This window comes from Anoplopoma fimbria, chromosome 16 (genome assembly GCF_027596085.1).
Source record: "Anoplopoma fimbria isolate UVic2021 breed Golden Eagle Sablefish chromosome 16, Afim_UVic_2022, whole genome shotgun sequence".
Lineage (NCBI taxonomy): Eukaryota > Metazoa > Chordata > Actinopteri > Perciformes > Anoplopomatidae > Anoplopoma > Anoplopoma fimbria.
Window position 1 is genome coordinate 11,972,230 of NC_072464.1, and position 13,665 is coordinate 11,985,894.

Sequence of the window (13,665 nt, forward strand, 5' to 3'; positions counted from 1 at the left end):
AAAGCCTTATCCATTTCAAATAAATGGAAAAGTCGGGCATGTTGGCCACCAATGAAATGGTATGATCGACCAATTGATGAAATCTTAACGACTAAAATAAATATTGGTACAGCCTAATTAAGTCTAAGGAGCTGTAATGAAAAAGGACACATGAAATCTTGAAATAAAAAAAGTTTAAATAATGATGGATTGATAGATAGATAGATAGATAGATAGATAGATAGATAGATAGATAGATAGATAGATAGATAGATAGATAGATAGATAGATAGATAGATAGAGACTTAATTCACAATTTGCATATGTTAATTGTGCACAACTCAACCTTCCTCTGCAAATGCCTGGCATGCCATTAAAGTACTGCACCAGTATTTTATGGTTCAAACAGGATGTGTGACTATAACCATTAATGCTGCAGAGAAAGCAGATGTTTCACTTTTTAATTGGCTCTCCTAACAGAAGTCTCTCTTTTCAGCAGTTATTAGACTTTAAATTGGGCAATTAAAAAAACGAGAAAAAAATAAATAATTACCTTACACTGGTAACTGTACAGCACAGAGCCATCTCTCTAAAAAAAAAATCACCAAAAGGTCACACTCGGATGGACGCGTTTCAAAAAAAGTTCCAGCGAATTTGATATAAATGTACATGTGGGTACATTTCCATGTGGTCACATTCCCTTGTCTGTATGGGCTTTCTGGCTTTGCACTGTGTGAAACAAGATTATGGGATGTTCGGGATGGGATGTAGCCCAACCACGACTGAGAGCATAACGCTTATTTGTGGGCTCGGATGCAGCAGCATCCTCTCAGAGGCATTACGGCGCAGCCAGTCAGTCAGACCGCCGCAGCCCGGAGAGGATGCTGCCGGAGGAGCCAGCCCGACACTGTACTGCGCTTTAGACCGGGATCAGCAGGAGAGACACAACACACACACACACACACACACACACACACACACACAGAGAGAGGGGGGGGGGGGGGGAACTACAAACTCTAATCTCATTTTGAACTTGACATTATGGGAGTCGCCCGCACGGATGCAGCTCCACACCGGCTCCAGAAGTTGGGACACATCTGAATGCCATGACTCTTGACTTTGGACACGAATTCCAGCGCAACATGTGGCGCGTAAATACAAGGCATCTTTAGTCTTTTCCGAGACATGGACCATTAGGATATTGATCCGTGCGCAGAGCCCATGGGCGCTACTTATTATTCACAGTAATGGAATGAAGACACTATCCTGATAGAATGGATGATAGATCCAGCAAGCTCATCTTGGTTCCTATTCTAGCTGTCCTGTTTGTTATGATAGGATACCAGTACATCTGTCCCGCTGGAAGCAATTCGTGCTACTTTAAGGCAGGGGAGACATTAGGAGGGGTGAGCCTCCTCTCCACCCCGGACCAGGACAGCGATGATTTCTACAGAGATCAAGACCTGGAGGAGGACAGCCCTCCCAAACAGCCGTCAAAATTCAACTTCACCGAGAGAGACCTCGACAGACACGTGGAGTTCAACATCAAAGGGGACGACGTGATCGTGTTTTTGCACATCCAGAAGACCGGAGGAACCACTTTCGGGAGACACTTGGTGAGGAATATTCGCTTGGAGCAGCCGTGCGACTGCAAGCCAGGGCAGAAGAAATGCACATGTCACCGGCCGGGCAAAGAGGAGTCCTGGCTCTTCTCCCGGTTCTCTACCGGCTGGAGCTGCGGACTGCATGCAGACTGGACCGAGCTAACGAACTGTGTACCTGTCATTATGGATAAGAAGGAGGCCCAGAGGAATAAGAGGTATATGTCTGATTTCCCTTGGGTGTCTGTGTGTGTGTGTGTGTGTGTGTGTGTGTATGTGTCAGTTTGTGTGTGTGTGTGTGTGTGTGTGTGTGTGTGTGTGTGTGTGTGTGTGTGTGTGTGTGTGTGTGTTTGTGTGTGTGTGTGTGTGTGTGTGTGTGTGTGTGTGTGTGTGTGTGTGTGTGTGTGTGTGTGTGTGTGTGTGTTTATTTTGTGAATGCAGGTTTGCTGGTATGAGCTCTGTGGGTCCCAAACCACCAGGGTCCCAGAGCAATGTGTACAAACAGACATGCAGGACACATGCACTGGAGCCTCCATGATGAATTCAAAAGTTTTAATTAATTTTGTCCTTTTGTTAATTTGTCAGTAAGCGAGCAATGGGATAGATTGGGATGGGGTTCCCACTGGAGTGATATTTTAGTCAGGAAGTCAGGAACAAATACCCACGCTGGTTGTAAAATGTCAAATAATCGGCACCTGTTCCCCAGCAGAAGGCTCACATTTGAGGTGGGTGTGTACGCACAAGTGTGTTAGACTGGGGACAAAAGCATGAGCTGCTATAACAACATTTATGAGTCTTTTTTTTTACTTTGCATCACCTTCAGACACATACATCTTTTATATTTGTATATTTGTACTTTGTCATCATATCAGTCGCTCAGAATGACTGAGAGTTTTATGAAAACGTACGCACTCTGAATACATAAGGATAAGTTAAAGGGTTAGTGATTCTATTTTTTTCATCCCTGTGTGAGGGTATCCATCTCTGCTGTCCAAAGTTGGGGTGTATCACACTCAAACCCAACCCTTACACCAGAACACACTTCTCACCCTGCATTCTTGGTCTTAGTGTCTTGTCCGATAATCCCCGTTGAGGTGTTCTTGTTGGCCTACAGAACAGGTGCACTACTGTTGTATCACAAAAAGTTATTTCAAGACTTAGTTCAAATGATCCCACAATGTTTGGTGTAGATGCACAGAAGTTATCTTAGAAGAAAAGAAAGCATACCCGGTAATTTGATTTGATTTATTTTCCAATATTTTCTGTTGTCATTGCAATAGAAAACACATTTGCAATTGCTTGTACTCATGCAAGTATAGATGCAGTACAGTCCCAAAAGGGGGCCACATTGTAATGAGCTACTCACTGCATGAGCGATATGTGTGTGTTGTCAAACGGCAGAATGGATGTGTGTATTCTTCAATGCAGTTATTGTTTTTTGATTCATTGATTCTATACATTCCATCACGACTTCGGTTATTCATTAAAATAGCATGTTAAATGTTAGTTAGTCAGGTATACATCCTCACAGATACTTTTTTTTTTAGAAAAAAAGCACTGACCAAATGTCTTGTCACACAAGCATACAAGAATTCCATTCCCTGTTTAAAAGAAATACAAACTGACACTGAAGTACATGAGCACATGATTTATTTCTGCTGTGCCAAGTGTTTCCGTTACTTAGGAAAGTGCTCACTGGATGCGACAGCTCTTCATTTCACAGCCGCAGCATCTATTCTGCACTTACTAGTTCTCCCATCCCTTGTTCTTTAGTGGGCTCCCACAGCATCTATTCTGAGATAATTCTGCCTCGACCAGGACTGTTGGCAGACACACTACGTTAGACCCCTTCACTACCGAGCCACTGCACTCAGCACATTTGCTAAGTGGAATTATAACAAGTATTGTGCAAATTTCATCTTCATTATCATTTTGTGTGTGACCAATTCGTTAATTGAAATATCTTAAATGGTAAAAGGTCAAAGTAAAACCGCACCCTCGGACGGTAGAATGCGTACTTTTTTAATAAATAGTCCACTTGTTACGAAAATCTAAGCTCCGCCCTGAGGGTGCGATGGGGAATACCAATCGTTCATCACTGCCAAAATTCAGATGGCATACCCTTGCTTTGCGGCTGAGAGCCTCTCAGATTGAGTGGCTGTCTTTCGGCATTCACCTTGCCAGTTCTCGTGATGGCAGTAAGGGTTGGCCGAGGTGAGCGGCGACGGCACCGCCTGCGTGGCATCGTATGGCCTTTTCATCCGAGCAGGGCACTCTGCACAGTGAGCCGGCCGTGCTGCCCAGGAAAGGTCAGGCTTGTCAGGCTGGATCAGTGTGTGTGTCCTATGGCGGGGCTCCTCTGGAGTCTGCCGTCAGTCAGGGGAGAAGTGGAGCGGGCGAGCTTGAATCCATTCAGGGGCTTTTTTGGGAGAAACATACTTCGAAGTGCTGTCCTCTCAAGTTGCTTTGTGTTGGGAGCTTCATGGCATTACCTTGTCTGCTGAATGAAGATGGCTTGTTGAGCTGGTTGTTTTCCTCTCAGGGAATTGTAGAGGCCGCTGGGGAGAGCTGCAAGAATTATTCCTGATTGTTACATGTTCATTACCGAACTGTTTTGTCTGGAGTGACTCGGCTATATTTATATACAATAACGACAGTGAGTCACAGAACAAGGAGTTGATTTTCAAAATGTACTTGAAGGAAGCGTGGACTGAGTTTATTGTGTCCCCAGAGTTGTTTTGCATTTGTAGTAAATGGTTGTAGGTCAGTATCCGAGAAATATTTGATGTGGCTTTGCATTAAAAATAAAAATGAGCAAATTCAGTTTCTCACTTAAATATTATTTTCCATCCTGGTGCAGTCAGAATATCTTTCGTTTAGATAAAAAAAAACGATAACAACAACACGGCTTTATTGTTATGGTCACAGGTCTGGCAGAAGGAAATTTGATTATCAAACATAAAGCCTGAAGTCCCTCCAGTAAATAATACATTATACACCTTCAATAAAGCAGCATTGCTAGACTGAATGCTCTCTGTGTATTAATATGTGTATTATTATTTTACTTTAATAAGTTTATTCACAGAATGTTTGCTTATGAGCAAATACCAGCAACATTTATTTTAAAGATCCCCTGCAGATTATATAATCTTGTTGATTGAATATGTCCAGAATGACCAGAAAACAATTTACAGCTGATTCTGGGTTTCTCATATATTACACATTCTTTAGCTTTCATTCTTCACAGCTCCCTTGAAAATGGGGTTTAACCCTAACTTTACCCATTTATTTAACATACAGGGATACTGACTGGGTTCCCAGAAGAAGAAACAGCCATCATAGTGAAATGTAAACTTATTTCATCTCATTATAAGTTATGTATTTAATGTCATCTGAATTATTTTAGGAGAGCTGCATGATGATATCTGTGTCTGTCTCCTTCAAAATGACAGTTTCCACTACGCCCCTGATAGTGTGGGATACTTTAAATAATGACCAATGGCAAACATGTTTTCGATCTGTTCTATTGTATCTATTAAAACTCAATAGGCTGAAATGGGTGCTTTTGGTTGGTGCCGCTCACAACCACAAACATTTGCATTTGAATGCATTATTTAAAAAGCACTTATTAAAACAGATACCAATAATATAAAGTCATTAGGAACAAACTGATTGAAAAAGTCATAAATCTGAAAGATTTGAACGAAAAGCATAGCTCTGGGGTCTACAGGGACGCCAATTGGTAGGATGAGTGTTAATAGCAAATCAAAACCTTTATTTTGTAGGTGGTTGACATGCATTGAAATAAAGAACTGGATGTTTTGTTTATGTATTCAATTAATAGAATGAATCAGGGTCATCCGTTGCTTGCATTGTTGATGCTGTTGAAAATGTCAGCTTCTCTTACGGTATGTCTCTACTAAGGCTGCACAAGACCAGATTTATTGGCTCAAATAAGAGTTTGTTTACTTTACAAAATGTTCACTGTGATATATATTGGTGACATTTAATGCCTATGAATTCAGAGTTGAACTGATTTCTATAAATGTAGCAAAGCAATGTCTCACTTTGGTTGAACATCTCTATGTATATTTGTTTGAGTTCAAGAACGATCCACTCATGAATTTTTATTCACTATTGTTTTTTTTTTGGTTTGTCAGGTATAGAACCAACATCTTTTATTCTCCCAGGATTCCTTCATTCCATTCAGTTCCGTTCAATGCAACTCTATTTATTCTTGCTACGATTGTACGCAGCAGCCCACCAACCAGGTGATCAAATACTCATATAATAAATACCAGGGAAGCATGGTTAATCTTAAGTGAATAACTGGTAAAAAAAAAAGCACACCTACCTAAATAGACCCCTCCCATTTCAGCCTACAGAATGCGTGTTTGTGCAAGAGTGCAGAAATCTAGTTTTCTAGTTGCAAACGAGCAAATAATCCGTGTTTCTGTGCCCTCAGATCTATTCGCAAACACATCTTGCAACTCAGTGTTGTTAGAAATGTAAGTTGGTTTTGGAAATAGAAACAAAATTGACTTCAATCCGTGAAGTGGAGCAGCCAACACTGAGTTAACGGTTGATGCTTTTTTGTGTCCCCAAAAGTTTCTTGCCTCAAACACTTGGAATGTACAGGAATTTATGATTTGGATAAGGGCTAATAAAATGAATATACATGTTCCTTAAAGTGTTGAAAGTGTTAGACAGTATTAACAGCTTTTTTCCCCGATGTTTTATTTCATGTAAGTTGTTCCCCTTTGAAGTGTGGCCTCATGGTAATTTTATGCATTTGCTGATGTTGTAGTTTTCATCAATTATAAAATCTTAATTAGCAGCTTTTCTTGTTGCTTATGTATAATGAATGTTCAGTTCAGAAGTACAAAGAGACCAAAGCCAAAACACAAGTACAGTATGGCCGCTCTTCGATACTCTCCTTTGATGAGGCAAAGAGAGAGAGAGAGAGAGAGAGAGAGAGAGATGGGCCTGTGTATTGACAATGGATGTCTTCTGCTGTGATTCTGGATAATGAAGTTAAGATCACTGTGTCCTCGAAGTTTTTTATGTTCACGGAGAAGCTGTCTTGAAAGTAGTGTATATACATTGGCAGCTACTGTAATTTGACTTTTGGATGCTTGTTTTAACAGTTCTGATATAGCCTAGCTGTACATTTGATATTAAGGCTCCTTTACACTGATCATATACTTAATTGGTGTCATTCTTGTGGAAGGTGATGAAAAAGTCCCATGGGCATTATGAACTTTTGGGGTTCTGTTCCAGTCGGCTGTATGTCACCAGCATCACCATTAATGGGCCCTTTAAAATTATTATTAAAACTCCTGCCATTCATACACAAATAACATGCTCACATTCCCTTAGATTCTACAGCAGTCCTACAGGAGCAGTAATAGACTGTTATTACTTAAATGGCACACCAATGACGGGCCCCAGTCCTTTGCAGAATAACACCCCACATCATATTTTATTCATAAGTGATGCAGAGAGGGCTGCAATTACTGCGTAGTCGTTACCACTTACAGCTCGGATCACTGAACCGTGCATGTCTCACTCTATCTGCTACACTTTTTGGTAATTCTTGATTGAGAACACTCAAAGGGAGAGGTTACATACGTAATCAAATATAAAGTGTGACACACTTCATTACAAGACATTGCCCACAAAACAATTTATCAAGTGACAAGACGTGCATCTCCTTTGTATGATGTTCAATGTTCGTTTTCAGCTACAATTTGTTTAAACACCGCACCTCTAGAGATGGTTACATGTTGAAGGCCCGCTGCACACATTGTCTTCCATATTTTTGTTACCATCCAATAAAGTTATTGTTGAAACTCTGTCTATCAATGTGACAAACCTACAGCGACTTATCATCTGAATCTGCATCTCCCTTTGACCCTTCAAAGCTGTAAAGTGATGATCAGCTCATTGTTTAGCTTTTTTGTTTTTGTTCACTTCAAGCTGTAACCTCTGAGGCTGCAAAAAATGAAGCCAGAGTGCAAGTGCCAAAAACTGCAGTTCATTGAATGGCCACTTGAGGTTGGCTCCAAAAGCGAGACGATCCTTATAAACCCCCGTTAAAATGCCCAACTTTACCGCACAAATTAATATGTTTAAAGACTATTACAAGGTTTGGTCTCAATAGCTAATTTCCCCATTCATGATAACTGTACGGGGGGTAAATTTGATATAACTCACCCGTTTAAATTATATCAAATGGTCACAGCCACTAACTGTCTGTTAGGTGTCACCTCGGCTAATTACATTTTACATTTTACATTACAGTCATTTAGCAGACGCTTTTATCCAAAGCGACTTACAATCAGTAGTATATTACATATCATTCACCCATTCACACACTGATGACAGGCCACCATGCAAGGTGCCACCATCAGACTCTAACTAACATTCATCATCCAGTCCACACCGATGGCAAGCCTTCGGGAGCAACTTGGGGTTAAGTGTCTTGCCCAAGGACACATCGACTGCCGAAGCCGGCTATCGAACCACCGACCCTCTGATTGGAGAACTACCTTGCTCTCCACTACGCCACAGCCGCCCGAGTCAAGTCACTTAAACTTAAACTCTGTGGGTGATGTCACGTAGACTTCATCTATTTTTTATACAGTCTATGGTGTACTCTCACTGCTCTCATAGTGTCGTTCTCGGCCGCAGCAGGCAGCTTTTTTCAGCAAAGATGCTCTAATGTACCCACTGTTCACAACCTGCTCAGCACCAAACATAGCATGACAGTGGAGCGTTTTCCAGCTTGAGACCGAGAACATTCCCTCAGGAGTAGGTGGAGAACAAAAACAGAGCATAAGAGAGTCAATATGTAGACATCTATTCATCAGGTAGACACAAACACGACTTCGATGAATAATAATGTTGCTCCGTTACTGCTGGATGTGTAATTAATAACTTTCGCTAACTATAACGCCAAATGAACTCAAAAGGTAATCCAAAAAGATTGGTTATTGCTGGTTAAAGGTATTAGTAGTTATTTTTTTTGTGATGATATCTAATGTCTATTCAACAGAGACTCTAAAGACTGTAGCACACATTTGAAACTTCAATTGAACACAGTTATACATACAGTTAATGAACTCTCTTGCTGCACTTCATGAACGTAGACTTTTCTTCCAATGTATTCTGAAGCATCGCACTAGTGAAAAAGAGAAAGCGCATAACCTCAATGAGACAGAGTGAGGCAGCAGGGTAATGGATGCCCTCCAGACACAGATGAACTCGAAGTAGGAGAGTTGAGCAGATTTACAGTTATGGTCGTATATTTAGATATAGGAGGCAAAGTACTCATCACAATGATAGGCTGTTTATTATGTTAGGAGGTGTGAGTGCCCTGCAGGCCTTGGACTTCCAGGGCGCGGAGATTGCTTTTCACGTGTCATTAATTCAAGTCGTCATTGCTGGCAGGCCTGAGCAGTAATCCAGTTGGTTTGATAATTAAGTGTTACCCTGTGCAGAGAGTACAACAGCATATGTCAAGCATCGTCGTCATGACAAAGAAAATGAAAATGGTCGTGGAAGTCATTAAATGGGATTCAAAAGTCTATGCAGTCTATTCTTTTTTTTTTCAATAGAAAGGTCCAACATTTTCCTTGCAGAAAGACTTAGTTAACATGAGCCAAGTAAAGCAAGGCAGTCTATATTCTTCTCAAAAAAATAAAGTTGACTGGCCATTTTGAACTCACTAAATTTTATTTTAGTAATTGTAATTTCTAACATCCAATTTAAAAATGTTGTTATAGTACTGAAATTATAACATTTTCTGATGCTGGCCCTCATCATGCAATACTGATATTTCTGCAAGAAAGAGAGCTGAAGCTAAATTCAACCATGTCAAATTGTTGGTCAGGACATTTTTGCTCAACAAGATGATTTATACTCAGTGGAGAATTAGCTTAAATAGCCAGATATATCCATCAGAGGTTGAGACCAAAAACGGAGCTAAAAGACGGTGAATATTGGTCATATATTTATCAGCTGGTCAGAAATACATCTCAAAATAAATGCAAATGTGTGGCTGTATCTGCTGGATGTGTAAGTAGCCAAACTTTTCCTATCACATTCTTCTTAAGTAAAAAAATGTAGCCCTGGAAGTTCAAAGTATAATATGGGTTAGATTTTTAGGATGTAATGATTAATCGTTTCACTTCAATCTTTAATACAGCTTCAGAAAAAAGGAGGACATTATATTGAGATTATGTGACAAACGAGGACTTGCAATTTAAAATAATCTTTGCCATTGACTACAATCTCTGGGGTCTTCTCTATAATTTCTTATTTTATCACACAATGCTTATATCGAAGTAAAGAAGTGTAGCACTTTGTGTGAGTGTGTACCCAGTTTGCAAAAGTTTTAAATCACTTTTATGAAGCATATTATTTTTGCCATGTGATGTCTCCTCTATTGGCAAGAGGATTAGTGTCCCAGTTCTATGCGGAAATCTGCTGCTTGATACATGATGCACCAAACCAGGAGGCCTAAGTTTGTCGTCACACATTATTTTTCAAAACATGTTAATTTAATAACTGAGCACTTATAGGCCACTCCAATATTAGTATTTGGAGAAAATGAAAGCTTTGCATGCGTTTAAGTTGTTACGGATATTTGTCATCGTCCATTTGGCTTGGAACTGTTTGAGATGTAGCATGGATGGAGATAACCGTCTCTCTCTAAAAGCCACTCTAGGTAATGAAAGCAATGCAGCTTGCCAGAGCAGTCTTGTAGCTCCTCTGATGCTGCTGTCAAAAACTTGCTGGTCCGGCAAATATGAATCTCCAATTGTCTGATTCAGCTTTTTATAGTGTGATTAAAGGGTGGCATTTGGTCAAATTGCTGGCAAAGAACCTCATTTTGACTTAGATCCTCCTGTGGTAAAAAATGTAGAATCACTGCAACGTAGCACATTTGTTGCTTTATTGTTATTATTCCTCCCTGAAAGCAATGCCACCGGATATTTCAGTTTTGGTTTCAGTCAGAAATGGTGTTTTCTTAATTTGATCAATGCCATCACATATGATGAATACCTTGTGTTAACTTTGGACCGTGTGCCTTTATGAGCTCTCTGATCCCAGGCGTGCTGTCACAGAGCTGAACTCCTACTTCCCCATCAGCTTTTGATCAGCCTGAGATAACACCCTATACTGAAGTAAAAGAGAAGAGAAGCAAAGCACCTCCTTCTGATTTAGTTAAAACTACTCATCAGTGTGATGAGAACGAGTCAGCTGGGGCACAGATTCTGTGTTTAATGTCCCCAAGAATCCTGCTCAAATGCTCCTATCATCAAAGGGGCAATTAACTTTGGCTCTCTTTCCTCTCTAATTTAGATAAGAACATCTTAATTATTACTATAAACACTCTATAAAAAAAGTAATTTTGCAAAACTTGTATTTTTTACCATAAATCCTCTAGTGTTTCCTGATGAAGAGCTGTCTGATCAGCAAGTTCATGAATTGCTGATTGCTTTGAAGACACTGGTTGTTGGTCTCTACAGCTTTTTGTGCTGTGTTGCAGAAAATATTTGACTGGTTCTTCTAAACAGTTTAGCTTTATGGGCCAGCATTTCTTTAAAACGCAAGACCCAATAAAATGTGTGCTTTATTTTATGATTACAGCTTACTTTGTATTTTCGGAAGAATCACTGCAAGAGATGAATGGTCAACACTCATATAAACAAGGCCGACGTTCTTAACCTCCCTGATCATTCATAAGAGATCTCCTTTGTGTCCATGTGTTTTGTTCACCTTCTGGGAAATGCCAGAAGAGTTGCTGGGCTGTGTTATTTCTCAATTGATACCTGTAAGGCATGACGAGAGGGCCGTGCCAGGAATAGCCGCCTCTGGAGTTGATTTATTATAACAACATGGAGAAAGGTCATCTGTCCTTATCTGGGGCGAGCTGGTGACAGGTAAGTTATACTGTGGAGAGGCTAGCTAGAATCAGAAGTTTAGTGAGCACCTGGCACACTTAAAGTGTAAGCACAGGTAGAGTCACCTTCACACATACTAATCTCCTCTTGCAAGAGTGTGCAACCCCACCGTCTTTTGGTTAAAGCTCTCAATAGTTGGATGGTTTTTGGGCTGTGTCGGTTGGCGATTTCTTGATATACAGTATGTAAGAATTTAACTCTTCAGAACAGGGAGAGGGTGAATTGAGGTAAAGATAGACCAAAATCAGCCGCGACAGGTATGTATATAAAATAAATTGTAATCCATCAAATCTTTACTGCTTGCATCCTCTGCACCTTCCCTGTGCTGCAACTTCAGTCAGACTTGCTGTGAGAGAGATTTGAATAATCCCACAGAACAGATTGCAGTCCAGATTGCCTCTGTAATTCAGGCATTTATAAATATGTGCTTGGTCCTGCTTTATCTTGCAAAATGATTACAGATATTGGTCATTAATCACATTAATCTGCAGTCCAGTACTGATCAGACATACATTATTTTTTAATTAATGTATAATATATAATTTAATATATAAAATTTATTTAAAAAATAGTAATGACATAACAAAACAAAAGAAGAATCTTTAGAATTCCTGTCTAACTTCAATTATATATGACTTGACTATTACGTTATATATTTTAACATCCTCTATATTAAGGAGTCAGAGAACTTTAGATATGATGCGTTTTGTTGTATGTTATGCTGACTGAACCATCGCTTTTTTCGCATTGTAAAAGAATTTCCCCTTTTTAATTCAATTTCTTTTCACAGCCACCTACGATATTGCAGTGTAAATTGGTTCCCAGGCCACAATATCATATATATAGATTGAAAATCTGTCCTAACAACAGCACGGCCCTGGAGAGTAGAGTAACATCTTGTGGCTTCGCAGAGTGCTGGTGTGGAACAAATAGCATTATGTCCCTGCACGTGTTGTGATACAGCACATCAACCTCATCATAGGAATCCGATGTCCCTCAATGCAAGTCGGTCCTCTCGAGATGCCAGGCGAATGGCTAAAAAACAGAGCTTTAAATCCCACCGGCAAATCCAGGGATCACTTAACTTCTCATCAGTCCCCATTCTGCTCTGGATACTGGACTTCGCTTCATTCATCATTCTGTGTAAGCCTCCCCTCTCATGTAGGGAATCTGAGTTGAGCATTTGTTTACTGTCTTTTCAAGGCTGGTGAAAAGGAAATACTAGAGGCATTTGTTTCACTTGTAATGCTCGACATGTCTGTGAATCATAACAATGAGGGAGGAACAATATTAAGTGTCTTTGAGTGGGTCCTTTTGAACAGTATGTATGAATTATCAGCAAATGGCTTTTCTCTCTCGCGATCATCAAAAAGCAGATTATGCTTTTGTTAAATACTTCAAGATGGAGTGTAAATCAACGCATATTAATGCAATATGACGTACAATAGCTTTTTATTTTACACCCCCATAAAAGTCAGTGTGCTGTGATAACCAATTTGGGTGTGTTGAGAGCTTTTAGCAACAATGTGCAGAGAAGTTGCAGGGTTGTTTCAGACCTGGGACTGCAATGCCAGAGTGCCAACATGACTAATGGGCCCAACCTGGATCCTCTATCGACTTGCACAGAAATACTCAGGGATTGATTTGACTGCTTATGCCACTGCCATAATCTCCCTTCCAATGATAGGGTTCCACGGCTATTTGTAAAACTGCTGCCGCAGCCTTTTTTTAATGTCGGTTGTAATAGCGAATCTGATCATGTAGGCTGCTCAGTGTGTAGCCATGTGTCAAGTGACTCTTTTAAATTCAGCCTGCGTTGTCACCTCAGCGTTATAAGAATGGACGGATGTATTCTTTCCCTGGAAGCCACCTTGTGAATGGGTGCAAAAAATAATGATAGGTTTAGGTATTTCATTGTTTTTACTGATATAACAGACATGCATGCAAAACATGCATATAAGAAATTGTATGTGATGATAAGATAAGATAAGATAAGATAAAATGAAATAATCCTTTATTAGTCCTGCAGCGGGGAAATTTACAGGATTACAGCAGCAAAGATGATAGTGCAAAACAAGAGACATAGTAAATAAAAATAAAAATAAAAAAACACA

The 13,665-nt window shown here is 40.0% G+C and overlaps 1 protein-coding gene across 1 annotated transcript in view; it reads left to right on the forward strand.

Annotated features, from left to right (window-relative positions):
• Nucleotides 1-1,253: 1,253 nt before the first annotated feature.
• Nucleotides 1,254-13,665, forward strand: part of hs6st3b (heparan sulfate 6-O-sulfotransferase 3b) — a 59,116-nt gene continuing 46,704 nt past the window's right edge. Inside the window, exon 1 of the mRNA XM_054615860.1 lies at nt 1,254-1,798. Coding sequence (XP_054471835.1) covers nt 1,254-1,798 — 545 coding nt within the window. The remainder of the gene's footprint in view (nt 1,799-13,665) is intronic.